The 22172-nt window shown below is 40.0% G+C and overlaps 1 protein-coding gene across 3 annotated transcripts in view; it reads right to left on the bottom strand.

The window, feature by feature from the left end:
- Window positions 1-22172, bottom strand: part of RABEP1 (rabaptin, RAB GTPase binding effector protein 1) — a 121640-nt gene continuing 99468 nt past the window's right edge. For 2 of the 3 annotated variants that reach the window (XM_023731123.1, XM_023731124.1), the window contains 7 exons: window positions 12508-12606; window positions 8849-8989; window positions 6956-7145; window positions 6331-6386; window positions 3267-3365; window positions 2106-2222; window positions 680-1278 (listed from right to left, as the gene is read on the bottom strand). In XM_023731123.1, coding sequence (XP_023586891.1) covers window positions 1177-1278; window positions 2106-2222; window positions 3267-3365; window positions 6331-6386; window positions 6956-7145; window positions 8849-8989; window positions 12508-12606 — 804 coding nt within the window. In that variant the 3' untranslated portion in view covers window positions 680-1176. Of the gene's footprint in view, window positions 1279-2105; window positions 2223-3266; window positions 3366-6330; window positions 6387-6955; window positions 7146-8848; window positions 8990-12507; window positions 12607-22172 lie in introns of all 3 variants that reach the window. The other variant, XM_004376104.2, reaches the window with a different exon arrangement.

Below are 22172 nucleotides of genomic sequence, written 5' to 3'. Positions count from 1 at the left end.
AACACTTTATAAAGCTATGGCAGTGACAGCCTGTTCTACTGGGGCTTCATGCAGGAAAGGAATCTAACCTTGAAGAAATGACAAAGCAGATTCCCAAACTGATGAACATACTAACCTGGCTTTTCCAAAATCCAACTTTACCATCAGCATTATGACGTATACTCTAAGTATAAATTATAAGAGAAAAACAGAAAGAAGGTTATCTGTCAAACCTAGTTATCACCATTTCTATTTGACACTTTTGAAACAAATAGTACTGAAGCCCTTTGATCCAAGTTAAAAACAAGTGGCAGATTTATAAATGTATACTTGTCAGACATAGCTTGTTTTATTAATACTATTTTTTCCACTGATCCAATAACTAAAACAAAACAGTTTTCAGAGTAGATGGTGTAGTTCAGCATTACCCTGGCACCTGTGGGCCCGTGAAGATCATCCGGATGTGCAGAAAGAGTGCTTCCAGAGAGTCTCTTGTGCTTTTCCTTTAACCTCAACTCCCAATACATACAGCAAGGGCCAAGTTTTCAAATTCTCATAATTCCTTCAGTTCTTGAATTGGTTTTGCTTGCCACCAACTAGTTCTCCAGCAAGTTTCAGTAGCATTTAAGGTCCTCCAATGCAAATTTAAATGGTGGGGGGAGGGGGATGGGAGGGAAGGGGAAGGTGCTGAGCTAGGAAATACAGTCACTAGCCAATGGCCTGCTCTCACACTTCATATTTTAATATAAAATATTCATACAGCATACTAGACCTCTGCTAGCTGAATACTGTTACTGATGAGCACTAGACAACAGAAAAAAATTCTCTCTTCCAGTATCTATGAACAAAAAATTCCAAAGGCTATTTGGATGTTGTTTTAGGTTAGAGAAATGTGTTCCAGAAATCTATGCTGGATAAAGCAGGCAAGGAAACAGCACTTTTTCCATCACCATCACCTGATCCTACACCCCTGGAATCGAGTCCAGAGTCTCGTTAGTGTTCCCGTTTGAAAGGTCTTCACTGCCGATCTCCTCGGCTGTTTGCTGTTCCTGTGCTGCGGTCTTCTCCCACAGAAATCAGCATTTTTTCAGTCTGCTTTTGTTGTGACGTTTCTTCAGTTAAGAGTTAAATAATAATTAACGTGGGTCTAAATGAGTTAAAAACCCAAAGTGCAGGCTAGAGTCCTGCCATCGTGGGTCATGTCTCGGGGAGCTGGTTAATGTCTGTCAGTTTGGTATCATTCAGAATCGCCCGGATTCTCTCCAGGGAGTCTGCTTGCCGGATCCTCTCTAACTGCACCTGGAGAGGAAGAATACCGTGAGATAGATAAATGCAGGTGGCTCCTGCCTAGATTTTCTGAACTTTATTTTGATTGGCTTATAGCTGAGATGAGCAGATTAACGCACCAGAGAACTTCAAAGAAGGGAGACAGCAAGAACAATTCAAAACCCAATTCCCAAGTGCTGCTATGTAACAGACCCAATGTAAGGTGCTGGGATTATGGAGATGAGTGACACCTGATCCCTGACCACTGCGATCCCACAATTCAGTAAGGAGGAACAGGCTTACAAGGAGTATAAGCAAAACATGCCAGATGTCACTGTAGGCATTCACAGAACACCAAGGAAGCATGGCAAGGGGAGGGAGGGCACTTTAGCCCTGCTTGGGGACCTAGAGAGGGATCTATGGAAAGGACAAACCTGTGCTGGGCCTTCAAAGACAGGAATAGGAAGGGGAAGAGGCAGGGATGCTTATGAGCAGGAACACCATGCTGTGGGCAAGGAACCACAAGCAGTTCAAAAACAATATAAAATACAAGGCCGCCAAAAGAACAAAATGTAGAGACAGGCCTGGTTGGGAAGAGTTACATGCTATGCTAAGGAGTTTACACCCTTAAAGAGGCAGAAGTGGCCAGGCATAAAGGAAAAGAGGGATGAGTCTGAGGTACATACCAGGTTTCTGGCTTGCTGACTAGGCAGATATTTGGGGTGGGAGCAGGGGCAGCTATAGCTTCCAAACCTCTAGCTATTGTCAGTAGCTGAGTCAGGGAATGGCAAACTTCTGCTGGGTGCCAGGGTCCCCAAAGTGCCTTGGTGCTCTCTGTAGAGGTTCCCCAGATGCCTCACCTGAAGTGTCTGGGAAAGCTTTACAAAATCCCTCTGGACTTGCTCACTGACGTCTAATTCAGTCTGCAGTCTCTGAGCTTTATTCTTCTCCTCAAACATCAGTTGTTCAGTGGTAACCTAAAAGATACAGATTTGGAATGAGGATTAATGCCGAAGAGCCAAAGGTCAGAATTACTTAAGAAATTCAGGAACTTGTTCCCTACCACTAGAGAGAAGGAAAGTAGGTATCCACCTTACTCCCATATCCTTCAGTCTCCCTTTAGCTACAGGGCAAGACTTCAAGTTGGCTAAGCTCCTTGCTCTAAGTCCTAAAATGAGTTGGTGTGAAAGCCAGAAGAGAGTGGATTTGGGTGCTGCACACCCTCTGCAGCCTGGTGACAGTAATTAATCATCAGAGCAGCTAGCTGCTAAAATCAGTGGCTGTCAGAGCAGCCGGGATAGAAACTTCTGGGATTTCCTCTGAAACCGAAACAGTCAAACATCCGCCAGGAGAACTGTCGATGAAGGTGCACCAGGCAGCCTCAGCTCTAACCTTCCTTCCGGAGGATGACTTCAGCAGGCATGTGTGGGAGCCCAGTGGCTGCTGAACTACACCAACAGTCTCCCTGCACTGGAAGGTCTGACCACACAGCCCACGAAGGCTGTTTCTAGGAAACCTCCCCCACAATTAACCACCCACACTTTTATCCTAAGTAGACTAATCAAAATTTTGACAGCAAGTTTGGTTTAATAATTTTATGATTTGGTACACATCTGGAGTAGCATTTTCAAAGCAGTGCTTCTAGCTCTGGGAAGTACTCAAGCTGGGTTCAATGGCCCTTTTAGCCACTGTCTAAAGCCAGTAAGGCCCATGACAGTCCTCCAGTCCTGCAGACTTGACCCAACTCTAACAAGATAAATTCAGTTTTGTTTCTGCAAGCTTTCAGAAGGTGGCACTGAATGGGCAAGAAACCAAGATCTGTCTTATAGAGAAGGAAATCAAGATCCAGGTATACTAAGAGGCTTGCCCACATTCACACAGCTAGTTAGAGGGGTCGTTAAGAAAACCTTAAACTTCCCCACTTCTAGAACAGTGAATCTTTCATCTTGCTGACTCTGATGGGGTGGGTGGTGGTCCTGCATTCTTGGCACTGCTTTTTTATTAAATGATCAACGTATCACCTTAGCAGCAGACTCTTTTTTTAACTGTTCTTCCAAAGTGTTTTTCATCTCCTGAAGGCTCTCAAGCTGTTGAGACCTCTCTCTTAAGTTGGACTCCAACTGTGAAATTAAGCAAGAAAAAGCTGAAACTCACAAAAATCCCCTTGAGGCCCTAGCATGCTGCCCAGAGAAGCTTGTGGCCTGGAGAAGCACGCCCAACTCTTCAGGGCCTTCTTGACCTTTGCTTTTCTCTTCTCTCCCTTAATCTCTGAAGACCCTGTTCATTCTCCAAGATCTATTCTTTGAATAAACATTTATTCAACACCTACTATGTTCACTTGCTGAAAGTGGAGAGGACTTGAAGCACTTCATCACTACAAGACTACAGCCTTCAGTATGGACTATATTTCAACATCAAGAAAACAAAAATCCTCACAACTGGACCAATAAGCAACATCATGATAAACGGAGAAAAGATAGAAGTTATCAAGGATTTCATTTTACTTGGATCCACAATCAACACCCACAGAAGCAGCAGTCAACAAATCAAATGACGCAACTGCATTGGGCAAATCTGCTGCAAAAGACCTCTTTAAAGTGTTAAAAAGCAAAGATGTCACCTTGAAGACTAAGGTGTGCCTGACCCAAGCCATGGCATTTTCAATTACCTCATATGCATGCGAAAGCTGGACAGTGAATAAAGACGACTGAAGAAGAACTGACGCCTTTGAATTATGGTGTTGGCAAAGAATACTGCATATACCATGGACTGCCAAAAGAACGAACAAATCTGTCTCAGAATAAGTACAGCCAGAATCCTCCTTAGAAGCAAGGTTGGCGAGACTTCATCTTATATACTTTGGACATGTTATCAGGTGGCATCAGTCCCTGGAGAAGAACATCATGCTTGGTAGAAGGTCAGTGAGAAAGAGGAAGACCCTCATTGAGATGGACTGACACAGTGGCTACAACAATGGGCTTAAGCGTAACAACAATTGTGGGCATGGCACAAGACCAGGCAGTGTTTCATTCTGTTGTACACAGGGTCGCTATGAGTTGGAACCGACTCGACGGGACCTGACAACAACGTTCCAAGGCTTGGGAGTGGAGAAATCAGGAGAGACATATAAATAATTACAGCATATCAACTTGGAGGAAGACGCATTTAATTCTGCCTGAAAAGTTAAGAAGGGCTTCCTAGAAAAGATGACATTTGTTTCTTTAAAGATGGAAAGTTTTACAGGGAGAAAAATAGGCAGCAAGGGGGAGAAGCTAGAGAGAGATACTTCAAAAACAGGAAATGGACGATGTGCATGGAAATGCAGTCAGGAAATGCACGAGTCCTGTCTGCCCGCAGCACATGGTGTTGAGGGACCTGGGGAGGCTGGAGAGGCAGTGGTGAGGCAGGAGATCTGCTGCTGTGCCAAAGAACATGAACTTTATCCTGTAAGAAAAGGGGAACCACTAGAGAGTTTTTAATCAGACTATGTCACAGTCAACTTTTTAATATTTAAAGATCACCCTTGTTTCAGAAGTGTATAAATTTAAGCCTGAACCCAAACAGGGGCAGTGGGAGTAGAAAAGATGGAGCACGTTTAGAACACTGGTGACTTCTGCCACTGTAATCTCAATAGCATAGTGGAGGCAGAAGCCAGATTGCAGTGGGGTGTGGAGTGACTGGGAGGCCAGGCAATCGAGATTACTTTTTCAAGGACCTTTGCTGTAAAGGGAAGGAGACAGACTGGCAGCTTGAGACAGAATACAGTCCCAAGAGAAACTTTCTTCCTTTTAATGGGAGACAACCTGAGCATGTTTATGCATATTGGAAAGACCAATCAAGAGGCAGAAGTTCAAGAGCCAGGACTGAGAGGGGATGACTGAGAGGATGCCTGGGAAAGATGGAAAGGGATTCAGGGAAAGCACGTGTGCAAGAATACACATTGGTCAGAACAGGTCATCATTTTCTCTGAAAAACAAGAAGAGAGAGAAGGCCAGGAATAAAAAGTAGGTGAACAAGTAATTGAGCCAGGAGCTGAAGGTGGTCCTGCCTGATGGCCTGTTTTCTCTGAGGATGTGCGGTCAGCAGCTGCTGAGAGTGAGGGCATGAGGTGAGTGGTTACTGTCTGAAAGAGCCACTGGAAGGAATGGAAGAGAGCCAGCCAAGGACAACTGAAAGGCTGGCTGAGGAGATGTGGGGCCCAACTGACAGCATGAGCACGCGGTGCTACCAATTCTGGCAGCATCAGAGCTTGCGGCAGAGAAAGGAGACAGCAGATTAATAATCCAGGGCTGGGCAGGAGTCAAGTGAGGGCAGCAGCAGGACAAGGTCTCAGGTGAGTTGATCGTGTTGGTGGGAGACTGGCAGAAAAAGCAAGCCATGTAAGATGCAACTCAGAAGGAAAGAACGCACAGCCATGAATAAGTTGTAAAACCAGGAAAAAAGGAAGCGTTCAGAGAATTAAAAGTGTGAATGAGGCATGCAGACAAATGGGCCTGTGGGATTAAGGGCTAAACAGATGGAAGACTGTGGTCAGGGAATGTGAAGCTGGAGTGAGCTGTCAGAGGTGAGGCAAGGTATGGCAAAGAGTGTGGGAAGGAAGGGCAGAGTGGAGGTGAAGGCCACTGAATAAAAGAACGAGGCCGGGCAGCTGAATGGGATCATCTACCAAAGGTGCTGATGTTGTCTAAGAGAAGAGGACTCTAGGCCAACTAGAAAACATCATCTCCAGTTTGTAAAGGCTTCTGTACCTATTTCTACTGCAGCTTTGAGCAGATCCTGTCGTAACCATGCCTTACCTGTCTTCCCTTGACACTGAAAACTCAAGGCTGTAGCCACATTCCCAGCCTCCCTATTCCTCCTCCAGTTAACACAGGGCTGACACAGAGCAGACTGTCGAGGAATGAGGTGGTCTCTATCATCACTACAGCCTTATCCCGCTTTATTTTAATTGTTCACTTTAAGTGTGACATATGCTAGACTTAAGTTCCTCAAAGACAAGGACCACGTCTTAACTTTCATGCCTTGGGTCTAGCACAGCAGGATTCAATAAATACAGTTTGCTCATAGAATTGATTTGAAACTCACCTGTCCTTTTTCTACTTTTATTCTTTCTAACTCAGCTTTTAGGCTAGAAATGGAAGCTAGAAGGAAGGAAGAAAAAAAAAAAGAGGGAGAAGTATTATCATTCATTTATAATTTGGATTAAAAATTTTTTCTTAAAATCCTTTCCTCAAAATTAGCCCCAATCAATCAACATCATAATCAAGCTTGGGTAAAGGCAGAGTCCACATAAATACTATGTCATAAACTATCTGAAGGTCAAGTATCCACATCTAACTCTTGGGGGAAAACATATTCTCAGCAGAAATCTGTTAACACATCAATTTGCAAGGAAACGCCACCCATCTAAGCATGTTCCCTAGTGGTCTCAGTTCAAGTACTTCATTTCCTACCAGCAACTGCCAGTAAGACTTGCTAAAAATACACTGGTTTTTTGGGGGGTTGTATTTTATTGTTTTGTTTTTTTTTAAACTCTCATTTACTGGATCTATCATAATATCTAGAAAAATGAACTGAATCCCTACTTAATTCTTTTCTATACTTTTCTGTTTTCCATATTCCGTGGCCGTGTTATTACTTTTTATAATCAGAAAAGGCTTTGCTTTAGGGTCTCCAATTCAATTCAAAACCGCATCACTTTTATCTTCACCTATTTCCTCCTTGCAGTTTTCTATTTCTAACTGCAGAGTTTCTTCAAGGTTTTCTTTTAAACACTGTTCTGCTTGAATCTGCTCTTTTAGGAAAAGTATTTCAGCCTTCAGCTTTTCCTCCACGTGGTCTGCTGCTGTCCTCACATTAACAATGTTCTCACGGTATTTTAACACCAACTCCCGGAGTTCCTGGATTCAAAACACAAATGATTAGTGAGTTTTTGAAGGTGAAAGGAAATAAAGAAAAGAAGCTAAAGATTTTTTGCCACCAGAATTTCAAATGTTGTTTTAAATGGTTTAAAAATTAAGACTTTGAACTCTAACCCATTTGGGCTTCAAGTGGCAGGCTGTATGTCATGCTAACCATTCAGTGTGTTACAAAAACAAGAAAGCATTTCAAGCAAAAAATGTTTATTGTGTATTTTCATAACAAAAAACTCAAAATGTTAAGTGTCTTATAATGTGAGATGCACTATGAATAGTTTAGGAGCTTCTACTATTATCTGTTTAAATTTAGGGGAAGGTAAAGAGTGAGGAACAGAAAGACTGAAATTTGGAGCAAATATGAACTCTTAGAGGATAAAATTTATTTACTTAATCATTCAGTCATCCAAACACTTATTGAATATCTACCACAAGCAAAGTGCTATGTTAGGCCAAGGGTAAATTATGGCAAAGACTGGCTTTCTAAGGTGATCAGCTGTTTTTCTACAATAAACTCAGTTTAAATCTTAATCTGTTTTTGTCCTAAATTTTAGTTATATCTATTTTTTTAAAATCCTTCTAACTATATTCTAAAGCAACTCTAAAGTAAAAACTGGGACTGTTAAATAACTACCAAAGAATGCATATAAATCAAAGAACAGCAGGAAAAAAAAAGAGTAGTTTAAAAAAGAACATTTTCATGAGATTTGTTAAGAATCAAGGCTTACAGCCAGACTGGTTTCATCCTTTGAGGATTCTTAAGAGTATGTTTTATAAATCTAGGAATAAATAAAAAGTCTCTAGAAAACATGGAAGAGAGGAATCTTTCCTGACAAAAGAGAAAAGTTTAACTGAGGTGGAAGGTCCAATGATTTTAAGCTAATAGCAAAAGCAGACAGGTCCCCAATACGTTCTCTTTGATAAGGTAAGTGAACAGCTCAGAAAGAGAAAGGGCTCTCCCAATAGAGTGCCAGTAACCAGGCTGAGGACATGAATTAGGGAAGCGAGGGGAAGATCAAGGAGCTAGTGGCAAGCAACTGAGCCTTTGTAAATGAATAAAAGTAACAGTGATATTAGTATGTATATAGGAAAAAAGAACAAGGCACAAATTATAGAGGCTGATTCTGCAGGGCAGGATAAGGGAAAACTTTCACTTACAAAATTATAAATTTCTGTAATATTTGATCTTTTTATAATTGTTAACAACTATAATTTCTTTTAAGGGAACAAAAGAAACTTACAAACAACATTTTTTTTATTTTGTTTTAAAAACTGCTCTAAGAAATCTCATTTTTGCCTATACTGTTTATAATGTTTGCGTTTAACCTAAGAAAATTTTTTTTATGTATATGATGAAAGGTTTAAAAATCTGTGGGTGTAAAGGTCAAATGAAGAAGACACTTATGAATGTCTCAGGGAAACTTCCAGCTTTACAGCCCAGATTCACCCAACCACAGAAGCACCGAAGTGACCTAAAGTGTCATAAAAGTTACTGAAGGAGGGAAATAGGGTGGGTGTGGTATAACCTTTTAAGTGCTAGATTCCAAAAACACACATCCCAAGAAGCCAGCTCAGTGGCCCCTTCAAACATTTAATTTCTACTACATTCTCAATCTGGTCCCACAAGAATAACTTAAATAGCCATTTCAAAAATGTTCGTATTTTTGATCATGAGAAAAATGAGTTACCTCTATAGTTTCCGGAAGGATGAAGTCTTCTGCTTGCTGTAATGACACATGTAAGCTATGCTTTCCCTGGAGACTGTCATTATCTTTCTGTAACCTCACCAGCTCTTCTGAAACCTGCTCCCGTGACTGCATCAGCACTGCCTAAAACAGACACATACTAAATCACAGCCAGAAAGGTAAATCTTCTGTGCTGACAGCTGCACCAGAGAAAAACAAGGCCAAAACAAATGAGCCTAAGGATGGAGGCACACCTATTAAAGCTCTATAAAACTTAATCAGCTCAGGGATTTTTTGACATGCAGCCTGGGTACATGTTCAACAAGGGGACAGGGAATGAAACAAGTGTCTCAACTCATTTTCCACTGTTTCTACCAAACAGCATAAAAGTAATGAATCTCTTCCCTCCATATCTCTAGACTACAGACGAACCAGGATCTCTAGCTCAACAGAAGTGGCTGACACAAGGAAGACCTATATTCGACACAGTATGTACTCCAAGGCAACCTCCTATTTCCTCATGGTAGGCAGTCAATAGGACCTCGAAAGAAACAAAAATCAACATCTTCATCTTCCATTACATATATGTATGTTCAAGCTTAGGATCCCAGTGAATGGTCCAAGGGCCCCAAATACTGAAAGTCATCAGGAAATATAGGACACTTGAGAAATCCATTCTTACCATGGGACATGCTCCTACTTCTGCCTGCTGATGAGTATTTCATATTCATTTGTATCAATATTAAAGTTATTCCAGCTAATTTGAGTACAAGATAAAATTCTGCAAAAGTATTTAATTTTGGCTAATTTTTAATACCAACTGATTTTATATATGTGTATAGACAAATTCATCCAACATTTATTTAGCAGCTACCACTCTACGCTAAGCGTTTTGCTGCCCCAGGGTAATACGCAGATTGAAAAATAGAGACCTTGCCCTGGAGAAGCTCACAGTCCAGTGGAGGATAAAAACAAGTAAACCAAAAATTATCCAACTATAAGGGCTGTGACAAAGATTAAGTACAGCAGTGATGACAAAGTGGCACCTAATTTGAGGGGCAGGGAATGGGGAGAAGATCAAAGAAATTTCCCAGAGGAAGTGATTGCTGAGCTACATCCTGAAGGACAAATAGGCTGCACGCAGGCAGACAGGGCCGTGCACAAACTTTGGTTAAATTCTACTGGCTCGTATGTACCTTTATACTAGAATCAGTAGTGCTTTATGATTATTTTCAACCTATTTACTATAAAATATTAGCATCCCCCTATGTTTTGGATATGAAAGAAGGAGAGGTAAAAAAATGTATGTATGTATATATTTCCTTATTTCTGTAAAGAAAAAAACAGAAAAATAAACCAAAAAAATAAAATGATCATGTATAGGGGTGTATGGGAATAGAGTGGGAAAAAAAAAAATGAAAAGTGGGACTCCTGAGTATTTATACTTCTTTATAGTTCTGATTTGTGAACCATATTGCATATTAAAAAAAAAAAAAAGTAAATGAAAAAAATAAGTGGAGCTGACTGTATATCAGATTCATAACACAACCACAGAGAGAAAAGTCAAGTAACTTTTGAACACAGTACCTAATACTACACATCCTTACCTGGGGTACATTCTAAGGACAAAAACTACAAAGAAATGTTGCACTTCACCTAGTAGGTTTGTTGTGGTAGAAATACTGATGTAGTCATTCTACAACTATTTTGTCTCCACCTTAAGCTGGACTCATCAAAAATATTAATGTCATAAAAGCTAAATTTAAAACAAAATGATTATTCTAGATTAAAGGAGACTAAAGAGACACGGCAACAAAATGGAATGTGTGGTTCTTTACAGATTCCTGGATAAAAAACAAAAACAGACAAAAAACCACCAAAAACTATCAAAGACTTTTTGGGACAATTGGTCAAATTTTCAGGAATCAATATTAGTATTGTAATTATATAGAACAACATCTTTTTTCTTAGAAGCTAATACTGAAATAGGCATGTCATGATGTCTACACCTTAATTTCAAATGGTTCAGAAAAAAAAAAAACTTGCACAGACATATAGAAGAGGAAAAAAAAACAGATATAAAGTGTAAGCATGTAAAAAAAGTGGCAAAATATTAACAAATGGTGAATACAAGTGATGGTTTTATGAGTGTTCATTCTATTATTTTTTAAACCTTTCTGTAAGTTTGAAATTTTTCAAAATAAAAAGTTAGGGGGAAAGATGAAGTCCCTGGGTGGTACAAACAGCTAACGTGCTCGACTGCTAACTGAAAAATGAAGGTTTGAGTCCACCCAGAGGCACCTCAGAAGAAAGGCCTGGTGATCTCCTGAAAAAGTCAGCCACTGAAAGCCCTACAGAGCACAGTTCTAATCTGACACACATGGGGTCGCTATAAATTGAACTTGACTTGATGACAACTGTTACTGGTATTAACATCCCAACCACTACCACAGCCATTCTTCTCTGAAGGGTCATAAGAAATTGAGTTTCTCTTTCTTTCTCAGCTTTAGAACCATTAAATGGTAATTTCGTGAAAATGGTCAAGTACTGGATTCACAGGACCTCACTCTTAATTTCAACAATTCTTCAATATCCCCTTCCAATACATTAATTTAAAGTGGGATCAACTTCAAAAATGTATGCCTTTCGGTTCTGAAACGTGAGAAGGAAAAAGATTAGAGGAGAGAAAGAGAGAAGTGTAAGGAAACACAACACGACAGAACTCTGTTAGCATTTAACAGTGATTTTTAGGCTAATAATTATTATTAAGCATGTTTATTTGTATTCTCTAATTAGAGAAAAGATATGAAACTCTCTCTGGTCACTGATAAGGATGAAAGGCTTCCCAACAGACCAGGGTTAGTATTTAGGGATCACCTCAAAGTCGTGGCCATTCAGATACTGATCCAATGCCAGTCAAAAGACCCATTACCATACTACCTAAGGCTTTTTTTTTTTTTTTTTAAACAGTCATCTCTGAAAGAGCTGGGCAAGAAGCAGCTCTGTAGGGTCATCCCAGCAGGATCAACTCTGCTATAACTTACAGAGGGGCATCAAATGCAGGGCTCCAACTATGAGAGAAAGGAAGAACAGGGCAAATGGAGCCAGACTAGAAGATGGAGGCCCAAATCTGGGGAGCTAGTCAGCAGAGGTTCCAGTCAGCCCCTCCTTGTAGAACACTCTGCCCCGACTCCTCTTAACATTGATAGCCTTCTGCAAGTTCCCCAACACCACAGCAGTTATGGTGCATGGTTTTTCATAACTTCTGTGAAATTAATGAGGTTATCTTAAGTAAATCAGCCTCTAAGGAAAAGCATAATGACTGCTCAAAGCTGTACCAACTAATCTGAGAGATTTCGATTGTTGCCTTGTATTTGAAACTGAAAATTAAACACTGTCCCACAGCTTATTCTGTTTATGTTTCCCAAATCAAAAATAAACTAAAGTTAAAGGTGAGAATATTTTTTTGTCAGAAAGTAGGCTTAAAAAAGGAATGATGTCTTTACAACATTTTGTCCATTACGTAATGTTCCACAGGCACTGGAGAACCTAACAGTACCAAGTTTCACCAGGGAGATAAAGTCATATTAAAGAGGATCTCAAGAGAGAACAAAATGGAATATATAAAACATAGTCAATGTTTATTCAAAATTTTAACTTACCACCTGTTCCTGAACATCCCTCTTTGCCTGGGAAAACCCCTGTTGTAATTCTTCAAATAAGATCTCAGATGCCTGGACTCTTAGGACAAGTGCAGAGATCTTTAGGAACAACAACAAAAAATGCAGACACAGAAAATACATAGTAAGGAAATTGGTTATTCTGAAACAAATCCTTCCTTCTCCCACATATTTAGTGTGCAGAACTGATAATGCTGAAGTCATCCTTTACCCCTCGTTTAACAGATATGTGCACACCTGCTGTGTGCAGGCTTCAGCCTTTCTGATAACACAAGGCAGTACCCAAAGTCCCCTGAGTCACTGGCTGCCGCTTTACATTAACAATGGGCATCATATGGGTCTCTAAACCAACCAACCCGTTGCCATAGAGTCGATGCCGACTCATAGTGACCATACAGGACAGAGCAGAACTGCCGATAGGGTTTCCAAGTCTATAATCTTATGGAAGCAGATTACCACATCTTTCTCCCACAGAGCAGCGGGTGGGTTCAAACCTCCGACCTTTTGGTCAGCAGCCAAGTGCTTAATCACTATGCCACCAGGGCTCCTTCTATGGATCTCCAGACATATATATTAACCCATATTTCTAAAAAAATAAAAATTTGAGGCCCTGCCCAAAAAATCCCCAAAACACGACCAACAACAAAAACATACAATTTAAAGGATAACTGAATCTTTTCCAATACAGCTGCAATATTCTAAGATGGTTTACTTATAAGTGACAAACACATGATTAACATCATCGAATTCTAAATGCCCTTGAGTTAGTTTTCATGTTTCTGCGGAGTGGTTATTTGAAAGTTAATGAGTCTAACACAACAATTATAAAATAGGAGGCGGGGCCAAAGTGGTGGAGTAGTCAGATGCTTCCTGTGGTCCCTCTTACAACAAAGACCTGAAAAAACAAGTGAATCAATTATATACAACAATCTAGGAGCCCTGAACATCAAAGGCAAAGTTGAGGAATTGGACTGAGTGGCAGGGGGAGGGAGAGACAGTTCTGAAGCAGTGAGGAGTTTCCAGACCTGACCTGGTGGGAGCCGGCACCCTTCAGGCCAGATCAGCTGGCGTGCACAGTAAAGCAAGCAGTGGCACTCAGGAAGCATTTTCCACATCAGGAGAGACCCACCAGCAGAGAGTCTACTTGGGCCTCCAGAACCAGTGAAAAGTGGCGCTAAATCAGCAAAAGGTAAGTACATGCATCTGACCAACCGCATGGATCAAAAAACACCCTCTTTGGGAAAAATCTCTCTCCCATTTACCTGCCCCCTCCCTGCTCCACACCGGGTCTCGGGCTGGCTTCAGTGATTGCTGCGTCTCCTGGGCTGGAAGTAGGACCTGTCATGCACCCTGAGCCATTCTCCCAGCCTTAGAGAGGGAACAAATTAACAAACAGGAGAAAATAATCTGCCAACTCCCCTAAACTGGGAACTCGGGGTAGGCACAGCTCCTTTGCCTAGGTACAGGTATAAGGGGTCCATGGACTTTGAATGCCTTTCACCCCTGCACAGACCTGTGTGAGCCCATTTCAACAGTGTAGCCCCTCATTAGCAAAGTACAACAGGGTATATACCTGAAGCCTAACTTCAACTGTATCAGCTATATGGTGAAGTGGCAGGTTCGTGACATTTGACACCACTCTGCCCATTAAGTAGGGTCCTCAACTACCCACATAAGGGGCCTGAGGACTGGTGATCCAACCACGACAGGGGTCCAAGAATAAGTGGTGCCTCCCACTCCTTACAGCTAACAGCACTGGGTGCCCACAGTTTGGCTGCAAAACCCACCCACCCACGCGCTCTAGGGAATAGGACACACTTTCCTCCCAGACACTCGGGCAGCTGTCAGCCCCCTGCTTTGCTCAGTGTGTGACCCTCTACTGCAGCCAGATACCTGTGCCTACACCAATCACCCATGCCTGTCTAGGACTGTAGGTGAGAGCCTGCACCACATACTTGGTGACCAACTACCTGGACACCTGAGCTGAATCCATACAAGAAAAGTAAACAGACTCCTGGGCTCACATACCTAGTAACAGATCTAACCACCTGATAACAGGATGTTAGAGCTTCAAAGGCACCAAAAATCAAACCAGCTCATACAAGCAGCCTATTTGGGCATATCAAAACAAAACAAAACAAGAAGCTAGGACTCAGTAAGCAAACATAAAATAAATAAATATAATAACTTATTGATGGCTCAGAGACAACAGTCAATATGAAATCAAATAAAGAGGCAGACCATGATGGCTTCAGCTAGTTCCCAAAACAAAGAATCAAGAAATTTTCTGGAGGAAGAGAACTTCTTGGAATTACTGAAGGTAGAATACAAAAGATTAATATACAGAACTCTTCAAGAGATCAGGAACTAGATATGGCAAAACACAGAACAAGCCAAGGAACACGCAAACAAACCAACAGAGGAACTTAAGAAGATTAGAAAAGGGATTAATGACAAATTTAACTGGCTGCAAGAATCCACAGAGACATAGCAAACAGAAATCCGAAGATTAACAATAGAATTTCAGAATGAGACAACAGCAAGTCACAGGAGCAGAAATGAGACAATGGAAGTCAGAGTTACTGAGATTGAAGATAAAGCACTTTACACCAACTTATTTGAGGAAACATCAGATAAGAGAATTTAAAAAAATGAAGAAACCCTACGAATTATGTGAGACTCTACAAAGAGGAATAACCTATGAGTAATTGGAGTACCAGAAATACAGAGAGAACTGTTGAAGATTTGTTGGCAGAAAACTTCCCTGATATCATGAAAGATAAGAAGATATCTATCCAAGATGCTCATCAAACCCCACACATGGGAGATCCCAAAAGAAAAGTCACCAAGACATATTGTACTCAAACTTGCCAAAACCAAAGATAAAGAGAGAATTTTAAATGCGGCTAGGGATAAATGAAAAGTCATCTACAAAAGAAAGTCAATAAGACTAAGCTCAGACTACTCAGCAGAAACCATGCAGGCAAGAAGGCAATGGGATGACATATATAAATCCTTGAAAGAAAAGAACAGCCAGCCAAGAATTATATATCCAGCAGAACGTCTCTCAGACATGATGGAGAAATCAGGGCATTTCCAGATAAACAGAAGTTTAGGGAATTTGCAAAAACCAAACCAAAATTACAAGAAATACTAAAGGGAGTCCTCTGGTTAGAAAATCAGTAACATCAGGTAACAACCTAAGACTAGAACACAGGACAGAGCAACCAGGTATCAACCCAGACAGGGAAGTCACAAAAATAAAGCTAAAACATTGAAAATAGGCAAATAGAGGTGTCAATATGTAAAAGATGTCAACATTAAAACAAAAAAAAAACGGACTAAAAAAAATGTAGTCATAGATCTTTCATATGGAGAGGAAGTTAAGGCAATATAAAGAAATTAAAGAGTGGTTTAAACTTAGAAAAATAGGGGTAAATATTAAGGTAACCACAAAGGAAAGTAACAATCTTACACATCAAAATAAAACACAAGAAAAACAAAGACTCAGCAAATATAAAATCAATAACAATGAAAAGAAAATACATAAAGAAAAACAACTCAGCACAGAAAATTAAGTGGAACAAAGAAACTGTCAACAACACAAGAATTATAAAATAAATCAAAATAATTTTGTTTAGACATTAAAAAAAATGATAGAGGATTAGGTTATGTGAACAAATCTCACTGAGAATGAGAAACTCTGGATAAAATATAAAATATATCTACTTGAAGAATCACAGGGGCAAGGAACAGGGATGAGGCCACTTGGAAAGGTGAGTGCAACATCAGGAACAGCTCTTCTCTAGGAGCACGTGCAAATCCCAGAAGAGACAGATCGGACACTGAGAAGCTGAGTGGGATGCTTGAGAGACCCAGGAAAGGGTGGCAAAAATTAAGAGTCCAGGACCCACCAAGCAAATGGACCCCAGACAAACAACCTGCACTTTGGGTTGGGTTCCCAAAGGTCCATACCCTAAGGGTAAGAGATAATTTAAAATAATCCAGCCCTCACAATTTCACATAATCTCAATTCTTATGCTGGATTAACATGCCTCTCATAAGGAAGATGGCATCATCCTAGGTTTCATATTACTTCAACAATTTTTCACATACACTGACCAGCACGCCATTAAAAACGCAACAGGAAATATGATAAAAACCAAAACTAACAATAAAAAATTCACAAGGAACCCAGGTATGTGAATTATCAGAGACAGACTTTAAAATAACTATGCTTAATCTGTTCAAAGATATAAAAAACAGAATTTAGAATTGGCAGAACTGAAAACAATAAAGAATAACCAAATGAAAATAGTAAACTGAAAAAATAAATTACCTAAATAAAAAATTCAATGGACGGATGTAAGAGATTAGATCCACTTGAAGAGAAAACTAGTACAATGGAAAACAGATCTGAAGAGAATCAACAGAGAGGTACAAAGATGGAAAATACAGAAGAAAGCTTATTTATGAGGTCTTACATAAATTTAAATATTTAAAGAAATAACAGCTGAGGAAGTATGTAATACAGCTAAAAATAGGTCTACCTAATAACCTGGTAATTTCACTTCTAGGTATATGCTCAAGAGAAGAGTCCACATGTCCACTGAAAGATGGATACAAGAATGTTCACAGAAGCCTTATTCACTGGTAATAGCCCAAACTTTGAAACAAGCTAAATGTCTCACAACTGTAGAACGCATAAATGATAGTATATCCACGAAGTAGACTATTCACAGCATTAAAAAATAACTACAGATACACAGAACGATGTGGATGAATCTCACAGACATTAACGATGATCAAATACGACTATACACAAAAGGTTACACAGGATAGGATTCAATTTGCATACAGTTCCAAGGCAATACTAAAATACAGCATTAAAATTAAGAATAGCAGCTACCTCTGTGTAAACTAGAAAACCAAACCAAACCCGCTGCTGTCGAGTCAATTCCGACTCATAGAGACACTATAGGACAGAGTAGAACTGCTCCATAGGGTTTCCAAGGAGCAGGTGGTGGATTCAAACTGCCAACCTTTTGGTTAGCAGCCAAGCTCTTAACCACTGTGCCACCAGGGCTCCTACCTCACCTCTGTGTAGTGAGGTGTTTACTGACTAGGAAAGAGCATGAATGTGTTAGAAATGTTCCGTTTGTTGATCTGGGTGATGATTAACCTGGAAAATCTTTTCACATATTCATCAAATTATACACTTTTTATTGTGCACATGAGCAACAAAAAATAGATATATTGGACTTTATCAAAATTAAAAACTTTTGTGCATCAAAGGACATTATCAAGAGAGTGAAAAGACAACCTACAAAATGGGGGAAAATATTTGGAAACCATGTATTAAGGTTTTAATATCCAGAAAATATAAAGAACTTACAACTCAACAACAAAAAGACAATTCAATTTAAAAATGGACAAGAAACTCAAATAGACATTTCTCCAAAGAAGATATATAAATGGCCAATAAGCACATGAAAAGATGCTGAACATCATTAGCTGTTAGAGAAATGCAAATCAAAACCACAACGAGATACAACTACACACCCCACTAGGATGGCTATTATCAGAAAAACAAAATAACAAGTGTTGGAGAGATGTGGAAAAATTGAAACACCCATACAATGAACTGGAGTGTAAAACTGTGGAAAACAGTTTGGCAGTTCCTTTAAAAGCTAAACACAGAATTACATCATGACCCAGCAATTCCACTTCTAGACACAGACCCAAAAGAACTGAAAGCAGGGACTCAAAACGGATACCTGTACACCAATGTTTATTGCAGCATTATTCACAATAGCCAAAAGCTGGAAACAACAGTCCATTAAGAGATGAATGAATAAACAAAATGTGGTATATGCATACAATGGATTATTATCCAGTCTTAAAGAGATATTAAGTTCTGATACATGCTACGACCTGGATAAACTCTGAAAACATATTAAGTGAAATAAGCCAGACACAAAAGGAAAATATATGAGCCAACTTAAATATCTAGAATAAGCAAATGCATAAAGACAAAAGTAGATTAGTGGTTACCAAGGACTGGATGCAGGGAGAAATGGGGAATTATTATTTTTTAAAAAGAAAGAAAGATAAAACAGGCAGGGGAAACAAAGAAAGGTACCTAAAGACAAGGAGTTTGCCTCAAAGGGCCTCAAACCATCCCACAAGCAACGAGATTAGGTGAATTTATCAGTAGGCACCTGGAGAACTGGCATCAGGGTAGACATTTCTGAAACACTTCCAGTTTATAAATACAGGCATGCTGCAGAGATATTGTGGGTTCAGTTCCAGACCACCACAATAAAGCGAGTATCACAATAAAGCGAGTATCACAATAAAGTGAGTCACACACATTTTTTTGTTTCCCAGTGCATATAAAAGTTATGTTTACACTATACTGAAATTGACTCGACACCAACGGGTTTGAGTTCTTTTTGGTAGTCTATTAAGTATGCAATAACATTATGTCTAAAACAACAATATACACATGTTAATTAAAAAATACTTTATTGCTAAAAACTGCTAACCATCATCTGAGCCTTCAGCAAGTTGTAATTTTTCCCTGGTGGAGGGTCTTGCCTCAATGTTGACAGCTACTGACTGACCAGGGTGGTGGTTGCTGAAGGATGGAGTGGCTGTGGCAATTTCTTAAAATAAGACAACAATGAAGTTTGCTGCACTGACTGACTTTCCTTTCATGGAAGATTTCTCTGTAGTATGTGATGCTGTTTGATAGCATTTTACCCACAGTAAAACTTCTTTAAAACTCTGCTGCTGCTTTATCAACTAAGTTTATGTAATATTCTAAATCCTTTGTTGTCATTTCAACAATGTTCACAGCATCTTCACCAGAAGCAGATTCCATCTCAAGAAACCACTTTCTTTGCTCATCCATAAGAAGCAACTCCTCATCTGTTAAAGTTTTATCATAAGAGATTGCAGCAATTCAGTCACATCTTCAGGCTCCACTTCTAGTTCTCCTATTTCCACCACATATGCAGTTACTTCCTGCACTGAAGTCTGGAACCCCTCAAAGTCATCCATGAGGGCTGGAATCAACTTCTCCCAAACTCCTGTTAATGCTGATATTCTGACCGTCTCCCACGAATCACAAATGTTTTTAATGGCATCTAAAATGGTGAATCTTTTCCAGAAGGTTTTCAATTTACTTTGCCCAAATCCATCAGAGGAATCATTATCTATGGCAACTATAGCCTTATGAAGTATATTTCTTAAATAATAAGACTTGCAAGTCAAAATTACTCATTGATCCACAGGCTGCAGAATGGATATTGTGTTAGCAGGCATGAAAACAACAGTAATCTCCTTGTACATATCCATCAGAGCTCCTGGGTGACCAGATGCACTGTCAATGAGCAGTAATATTCTGAAAGGAATCTGTTTTCTAAGCAGTAGGTCTCAACAGTGGGCTTAAAATATTCAGTAAACCACATTATAAACAGATGTGCTGTCATCCAGGCTTTGTTGTTCTATTTATAGAGCACAGGCTGAGGAGATTTAGCATAATTCTTCAGGGCCCTAGGATTTTCAGAATAGTAAATGAGCAATGGCTTCAACCGAAAGTCACCAGCTGCATTAGCCCCTAACAAGAGAGTCAGTCTGTTCTCTGAAGCTTTGAAGCCAGGCATTGACTTCTCCTCTCTAGCTATGAAAAGTCTTAGATAGCATCTTCTTCCAATATAAGGCTATTTTGATTACACTGAAAATCTGTTTAGTGTAGCCACCTTCATCAATTATGTTAGCTAGATCTTCAGGATAATTTGCTGCTTCATCTTGCACTTTTATGTTATGGAGATGGCGTCTTTTCTTAAACTTCACGAACCAACTTCTGCTAGCTTCAAATTTTTCTTCTGCAGCTTCCTCACCTCTCTCAGCCTTCACAGAATTGAAGAGAGGTAGGGCCTTGCTCTGGATTAGGCTTTGGCTTAGGAATATTGTGGCTGGTTTGAGCTTCTATCTAGACCACTAAAACTTTCTCCGTATCAGCAGTAAGGGCTGTTTTGTTTATCATTCATGTGTTCACTGGAGTGGCACTTTTAATTTCCTTCGAGAACTTTTCCTCTGCATTCACACCTTGGCTAAATGTTTGGTGCAAGAGGCCTAGCTTTTGGCCTATCTCGACTTTCGACATGCCTTCCTCACTAAGCTTAATCATTTCTAGCTTTTGATTTAAAGTGAGAGACATGCAACTCTTCCTTTCTCTTGAACACTTAGAGGCCACTGTAGGGTTATTAATTGGCCTAATTTGAATATAGTCATGTCTCAGAGAATAGGAAGACCTGAGCAGAGGGAGAGAGATGGGGGAACGGCCGGTCAGTGGCGCAGTCAGAACATATACAACATTTATCGGTTAAGTTTGCCATCTTATATGGGCACGGTTCATGGCACTCCAAAACAATTACAATAGTAACATCCAAGATCACCGATCACAGATCACCATAACAGGTATAATAAATAATGAAAAAGTTGGAAATATTATGAGAATTTCCAGAATGTGACAGAGACACGAAGTGAACACATGCTGTTGGAAAAATGGCACTGACAGACTTGCTCGATGCACGGTCGCCATAAACCTTCAATTTGTAAAAAATGCAATATCTGCGAAGCGCAATAATGTGAAGTGCAATATAACAAGGTATGCCTATAGACTTTTTATCCCCTTAAATTGTTTTTTGCCATCTCTCTCTCCACACTGTAAGCTGAAGTCTGCTTTGTTCACTTCAGTATTCCCTTATGTGAGAGGTGGGAAGGGAGAGACTAAAAGGTGGGGAGCGTGGTCCCAGGAGAGGAAAGACAGGAACAAAGGCCCTGAGGAAGGAAATCATTTCCGTGTTCCAGGAACTAACTGAAGACCAGCGTGGCTGGAGCTGCCTGAAGAATGGCTTGGAGGAGGGCAGTAAGGTTGGGAGGTAATCAGAGTCAGCTAATGAAAGATGCTAGTGGCTTGGATAGACTGGTGGGAACGCTCACACCAAGGGTGGATGGAGTCGACATAGATTTTGGAGGTGGAACTGACAAGCCTTACTGATGGACTGGATATAGGGGGTGAGGGTAAAGAAAAGGCTCCTAGACTTGAACAAGTAAGTGGTGTTATTTAATGGAGATGGGATAGAGGGGTGGGAATAGATTTTAATTGTGGAGGGCAGATCAGTTGTTTCTAAGCCAGGAATCAAGTTTCCTTTTAGACATGGGTGAAGAAATCAGATATTCTAATTTGGAGCTTAAAAGAAAGGCTTGGACATATTTGTGATGTATCAGCATGGAGATGGGCAAGGAGAGTGTGTAAAGAGGAGAGCCCCGGAATTAACCCTGAAGAGTGTTGACACTTAGAAGTCAGATGGAGGACAACCAGGTACAACAGGAGATTGAAAAGGAGGGGACTGTAAGGAAAAAAAAAAAAAAAAAACGTATATTTGTGCACTTTACTGTAGGTATATCTCAATAAAAAGTTTTTAAAAGAGATAATGGCTGAGAATTTTCCAATTATGATGTAAGATACCAATTTAGAGATCCAAGAAACCCTGTGAACCCCAAGCAGGATAAATACAAAAAAAAATCACCTAGGTATTGCACAGGAAAACCACTAAAAACAAAAGACAAAAAGA

Source organism: Trichechus manatus, unplaced genomic scaffold (assembly GCF_000243295.1).
Source record: "Trichechus manatus latirostris isolate Lorelei unplaced genomic scaffold, TriManLat1.0 scaffold00040, whole genome shotgun sequence".
Classification (NCBI taxonomy): Eukaryota; Metazoa; Chordata; class Mammalia; order Sirenia; family Trichechidae; genus Trichechus; species Trichechus manatus.
The sequence above is the reverse complement of the archived record's forward strand: the minus strand, read 5'-3'. Positions and strand labels throughout refer to the sequence as shown.